The 6,456-nt window shown below is 57.0% G+C and overlaps 1 protein-coding gene across 1 annotated transcript; it reads right to left on the bottom strand.

Annotated features, from left to right (window-relative positions):
* On the bottom strand, positions 1-4,411 carry PRSS33 (serine protease 33). The gene is made up of 6 exons (XM_019634091.1): positions 4,224-4,411; positions 2,207-2,257; positions 1,866-2,096; positions 1,421-1,695; positions 1,015-1,184; positions 1-830 (listed from the first exon to the last, which is right to left on the bottom strand). The coding sequence occupies exons 1-6, from the start codon at positions 4,409-4,411 to the stop codon at positions 672-674; spliced, it is 1,074 nt and encodes a 357-aa protein (XP_019489636.1). The 3' UTR covers positions 1-671.
* Between the last annotated feature and the right edge of the window lie 2,045 nt (positions 4,412-6,456).

Genomic DNA, 6,456 nt, shown 5'->3' with positions numbered 1-6,456 from the left:
GCAGCTTAAAACAACACAAATTTATTAAATCACAGCTCTTTGGGCCAGAAGTCTGGGTGGGCTCAGCTGGGTTCTCTGCCTAAGGTCTCACCAGGCCGAAATCAAGGGCTTAGCCTATCAGGCTCTCACCTGGAGGCTGGGGGAAGAATTCAGTTCCTTGAGGTTGTAACATGTTTCCCTTTTCCTGAAGGCTGTCAGCCAGGGCTGCCCTCCACTCCTGGCGGCTGCTTGCAGTTCCATGCCACATGACAACCCCCCCACCCCCCATCTTCAAAGCTAGTGATAGAGAACCATCTCCTTGGAGCTGAATCCTGCACCCGAATCTCCCTGTCTTCTATCAGAAAAAGAGGGACATACAGGCCGGGCAAGACCCTAGCTTGCTTGCCTGTCTCTGGGTGCCAGGCCCAGCCCTGGCGGCAGCTGAGGAGGGTAAATGAGCAGAAAGGCAGAAGTGTGAGATCCCGGCACCTGGGAGGCTTCTAGGTGAGGGATGGCAGCTCGGTTTTGGTGAGCCCCAAGGAGGAAGCAGGAGGTGGACAGGTGGATGAATGGATGACCCCTTAGCTTTAGCAGGCTTCTGAGCCTCAAGTCAGAAGTGGGATGTGCAGGTCCTCAGACGGTCCAGGTAACTGAGGGACCTCAGTGTCTGACTCCAGGTCAGTGTCACCACATCAGAGCCTGAGGCAAGCCTGAATCCAGGGTCTGTAAGTGGCCACATTGGTATAGACACCTGGACGGTTGGGCAGGGCACAGCCCTTACCCCAGCTCACCACGCCCACCAGGACCCAGCGCCCAGACTCCAAGCAGGTCAGGGGTCCCCCGGAGTCACCCTGAAGGAGAAAAGTGAGCTTAGGTGCCAGCCCTCTGGAGACTACGGCAGTCCTAAGGCTCCATTCCCCTAGGTGGTGCATCTGAGTTGGGGGCCAGGACGCTGAGCCTGGATCCCCAGTTCTGGGGAGGTAGGGTGCTGGGCACAGGAGCTTGACTCCAGAGGTTCCAGGCACCTTAACGCACCTGGCAGGCATCCTTGTGGCCCTGGACATAGCCGGCGCACAGGTTCCCCGGTAGGACTATGTGCTCGGCAAGGGGCACATTGGTACCAACATGGTAGAGGCGGTCACAGGTGTGTGAATCCAACAATGGCACCCTTACTCCCTGTAGAGGTCGCCACTCTGGAAGTGGCACTGAGGGAAGAAGGGGGACTTATGAAAGAGAGATGAGAAAGAGTGTGGCGGTAAGCAGGGGTGGGTGGGAGAAGCCACACCTGATAATCTGACCTGCTGGGACTGGGAGGAGGTTTGGGTGCCTGGAGGACGCACTGGGTCCCAGATGGAGGCAGCGGGGGATTCCCGGTCGGAGGGAGGTATAAGGGAACTCCTGGCCCTCCCCCCATGCCCCCATACCCCGCCCTCTGCCTCACCTCCAGGGTGGAGGCTGCCCCAGCCAGTGACCCAGCACGGTGTACCGGGTGGAAGGTGGGCCCCGGGCTCCGGCAGGCAGACAGGCTGGACTCGGACGCTTAGGGGCACTGGGCGGCGCAGCTTCAGCAGCGCCAGGTCGCCGCGGGCCCCGTCCTTGAAGTAGTCCGGGGGCAGCAGCACCTTCCGCACAGGCACCGACAGAGCGCGGGGCCTCGAGGCAGGACCCAGGCGCAGCGCCCCGAGGCGCACGCTGTACTCGGTCGGCAGCGCCCCACTGCGCCAAAGGAGCGGAGCTACTTACAGCAGCCCCTCCTCCACCCCCAGTAGAGCCCCAGTACCTGCTGTCCCACTGGAGCCGGCATCGTCCTTGTGCCTCCGCCAGGTGGTACCCCACGTTCCCTGGGCCTTGCTCCCCCAACACCACCGTGTCCCCCTTGCCCGAACCTCGTGGCTTGCCCGCAGACCTCGGGAAGCAGTGCGCCGCCGTCAGCACCCACTGCGGTGCGATGAGCGAGCCCCCGCACACGTGCGCCCCGCGGTGCTGGATGCTCGCCTGCCACGGCCACTCTCCGGCCCGGGCGTCCTGGCCCCCCACGATCCGACTGGACACACGAGGCTGCCCACAGGCTGCGAGAGGACAAGGGGGACTGCAAGGGTGGGCGGAGGACTGGGGGCCTGGGAAGCAGGTGGGGGTGGGGAGACAAAGGTCCAAGGTCAGGGAGAGGTTGGCTCCTGGGTTGGGGATGCGGGTGGGGATGGGGACGGGGACGCTGAGGCTGCCTAACCTGCAGACTCCAGCGTCCCAGCAGCTCCTAGAGGAGGAAGCAGGGAAGGGACTGGATTATGGATTTGGTGTCAGATAACAGGTTGAAGAGGAGGGAGGTCAGAGATTAGGAAGGAGGGTGGAACATATTTGTCACAGTGACCTGGTGCCAGGTTTTTGTGCCACGGGTTACCTGATTTAACCCTCCCCAGAGCAATGTGAAGTGGGGACTTATACCCATTACACAGATGAGCACATCCAGGTTTGGAGAGACTAACCTGGAGGTCAGTGACAAAGAAAACTTGAACCCTTGAAGTCAAGATTAAGATGCCCTGGAGTGCTCTAGGGGAACCAGGCCAGAGAGGGGTGAGATGAGACATTCTGGTAGCCAAGGTCCCTGTAGTGCCTGCCCCCCACCCCCACTCACCCAGCAGAAGTAGGAGCAGGACCTGTAGGCAGAAAGTCCCCCTCATTCTGTTTTCAAGACTAGGCCAGTTAAGGGTGGCACTGCCCAGGGCTTGGAATCTGGTGGGAGTCTGCAGAGAGGAGGGGAAGGTCCTAGCCCAGGGCACTAGCCCTCAGAGGCCCTTCTGTCTTCCCTCAGCCCCTAGTTGGTCCCAGACATAGCCCCATGACCCAGGCTGTATCTGCTTCCCTTTGCCCAGGCCATAGGGACCACCTCTGCCCCCCATCCCCTGTGAGATTTGGGCACCCTAGGCCTCCAGGCAAGCCCTGAAGCCCGGTCCCTTCCCTACCCTCTATTTCCATTGCCCGACAGTTTCCCCAGCCCGCCCTGGCAGCCCCTTTACCCTGTTCTCACCTTCACAGCCTGGTGCCCTTCCTGCTGACTGGGCTGGGGAGGACATGGGGGCTTAAAGGACCAGGAGGGGGCGGGGGCCTGGACCAGGGGGTAATTAAGGAGGCCAGGGCGGGGCTTCGGCTTCACCTGCCCTGTCTCAGACAAAGATGCTTTGAGCAGTTCTTTTGAGGTAGCAGGAAAGGGACACCTGTATTTCTCAAAAGAAACCTGGTTTAGGCCAAGGTGCTGAGAATTGGGGGCAGGAGCCTGGGCCCAGCTAAGTGGGGGAGGGGGGGCAGGGAGGCGAGCCTGTGGTCAGGCCAGGAAGCTCCAGAGAGGCCCCTTGGCTAATCACGGGCTTCTTGCAGTACCGGTGTCTTGGAGCATCTAAGCACTATTGTTCTGTGCAGAAATTCCGGCTTGGCCAGCCCCACACAGAGCCCAGACCCCAGGCCTGGCCAAGTGCTCTCTGGACTTGGGCCCTTGTGAGCTGGGTGATACCAGCAGTCCTGTCACCTCATGAAGCATCTGTTTCCTTATTGTGACAAGGAGGAAGGGAAGTTCCAGTGTTACAGGGCTGCGGGTCAGGGGGTCGATAACCCCAGCCCACAGATTCAGTTCTCCAAGCAGTGCGCAGTGGAGAGCACCCAGCACCAGCTGAGCAGGCTTCCTCTGCAGGTATGACCTTTAGGAAGGTGCAGGCTGACCTGCCACGGCCAGCGCCCATGTGAGAGTCTTCTGCCCACGACAAGCAGGTGGATGATTGCCTGGCCACTTGTGCCAGGGATGGGCATAGGGACACACGGCTGAGCTGCAGGAGAAAGGTCCACCTGCCCGCCATTTCCAACCAGGGACTCCCTGGAAAACCACGCGAGTGGTCGTGCCATCCAGGGAGAAGGGGTCGCTGGGGACCCTTCCCACGTGGTCAGCAGGCGCTTGCCCCTCGCCCTCGCCCCTGGGACCCATCAGTTACATGCGAGCAACGATCAGTTCTCAAAACCTGGGGCGAAAAGATGAAAAGATGAGGCACCTTTTGCACACTGGCCCTGCATAGGGAAGCGCGCATCCTGGGCCTGTTACCTGGAAACAGCAGGTCCTCATCCTACAATTCTGCGGGGAGGCTCTCAAGAAGGTGAGCTCTCCCAGGTCTCCATGAGCCCCATCCTACCCCTATCACCCCTAGGTTGGCCGGCAGCTCCGTCCTGAGTCACCCTGCATCTGTTGTTCCACTTGCACCAACAGCTGCACCAGCAGCAGCACCCCGACCTGAGCACCCATGGCCTCCTCTCCAGCTGCTTGGCGTCCCCTCTGCTCCATCGGCTCCAGGGCCCAGCTGAGGCGCTCCCTGTGGGAGAGGGAGCAACGGGAACCCTGGCGGCCACCTTCTCCCACCTCCACCTCTCTGGGTCCAAGGGCTGAGGGGAACATCGGACCTCTTCACCCCAGCTTTGAGCTTCTCTTGGGGCTGGGTCCCCAACCACACCCCTTGACATGGTCTAGGAACTAGTGCACCCAACAATCCCTTTCTTGTCTGCAACCCTGGGACCCTTGCTGCCCCCTTTTCTACCCACTTCTCCTTCCAGGAAGGACAGAGGACCTGGCCCCCAGGCAGGACTCCCATGAAAGCACACTATGTCCTCACTGAGTGCCCACTGGGGGCCTAGCACTGTGTGACCTCTGTTAAAAATGATGATCCTGTATAGGACCCGTAGAATAAAACCTGGCCTGATTTTGACCACTGAGATTGCTGTTAACCCCCCTCTCTACCTGCTGTCTTGCAATAGACCCCACCTAGCTGCACAGAGCCTGGAGGCAGCTTTCCTTTCTTGTGGGCAACCAGGAAAGCTCACCTGAGCCTTGGTGTCTGAAGTTTTTTTTGTTTTGTTTTGTTTTTTTAAAGATCTTATTGGGGAATCGGGGGAAGGGGAGCAGACAAGTTGCTGTTGTTTTGTTCTTCAGTCTAGTTGTGGAGGATATCGCTTCACTGGCCCAAGCTGGCACCATCATTGCACTCTTCCCGAGTGAGGCAGATCAGTCACCGGCTTCTGGACGGCCGCTCATGGCGGCTGCTGACCGCTCACACTGGCTGCTGGCTACACACGGTAGCTTATGGCAGCCCACTGCAGCAGGGGACTGCAGCCCACGCCGTCGCCAGCGACCCACAGCAGCCCAGCTCCAGGTTGAGCTGTTGTTCAGCATCTTAGCTGTAGAGGGCAGTGTCACTGACCCTCATATGTGGGATCCGAACCAGGGCCCTCTGGCATCCCAAGCCAGTTATTAACCAACGCTCCACTCGGCCAGCCCGGTGTCTGAAGTTTTTATTGGGGTTCCATCACATAGGCATGGAGTGCCCATGTGCCAGACCTTAGTTCTCAGACTCCAGCCCCTCCAAAGGTCCGTCTGACACAGTGTGACCCAAACCCCCACTATAAATCACATTATTGGCATCAACTATAATATCTGGAATGGCACAAGGCTCCAGGACTACAAAACACTTTTTATAGGCAGGACATTGCAAGACCTCAGAGGTCATTTCCTAGCAGTTGGTCAAAGATCAATCTTTTCTTTGGACTGTGCAGGGTTTGAACATCTTGTTGTTTTTGTTTGTTGGTTGGTTTTTTAAGGATTTTATTGGTGACTTGGGCAAAGGGAACAGCCAACTTGTTGTCCTTCAGTCTTAGTTGTGGAGAGCGCAGCTAGCTCAGCTCCAAGTCCAGTCGCCATCTGGTCACTCGTTGGCAGCTTGCAGCCACTCAGCTCAAGGTGCCATGTTCAATCTTAGTTGCGGGTGTGCGTAGCCCACCATTTCATGCGGGAGTCAAACCAGCAATCTTGTTGCTAAGAAGGCACGCTCTAACCACTGAGCGATCCAGCCACCTGTCGACAGGTCAGGGCAGCTCAGCTCAGGCGCAGCTCACTGGCCCATGTGGGGAATGTACCAGCGACACTGTTGCTCAGAGCTCGGGCTCTTAACCAACTGAGCCACTCGGCTGGCCCCAGGGTTTGAACATCTTAGACCTGTTTAGTTAACCTATTACTGCACAGCAACCAAGATGAAGAAATGTTCAAGGAAAATGCACACATGCACCAGAAGGATCTATTTGAATAAACTGAACTGACTCCAGAGAAAGCAGATAATACAGGGACTATCAGACAACTTGGAAGATTCTAACTGGTGTCCTCAGAAAGTGTCAAGGAGTGTTATTAAGCAAGAATTATGTGGGAAAAAAACAATCAGAGAATAAGTAAGAGTGTTTGGAAATTCAAAATATTGCTGAAGTAAAACATTTTAGCCGAAGAGCTGAATAATAAAATGGACATTGCTAAAGAACGAATTGGCAAACTTGAAGATAAAGTGGAGAAACATGTCAGAACTTAAAGCAAAATTTTATTTTTATTTTTTTTTACTGGTTGCCAAATGATCTTTAATTGCAGAGAGTTCTCTAGCTAAAGGTTGGTGCCACATCTGTTGA

Source organism: Hipposideros armiger, unplaced genomic scaffold (assembly GCF_001890085.2).
Source record: "Hipposideros armiger isolate ML-2016 unplaced genomic scaffold, ASM189008v1 scaffold_1500, whole genome shotgun sequence".
NCBI lineage: Eukaryota > Metazoa > Chordata > Mammalia > Chiroptera > Hipposideridae > Hipposideros > Hipposideros armiger.
This window is presented reverse-complemented; position numbering and strand designations above follow the sequence as displayed.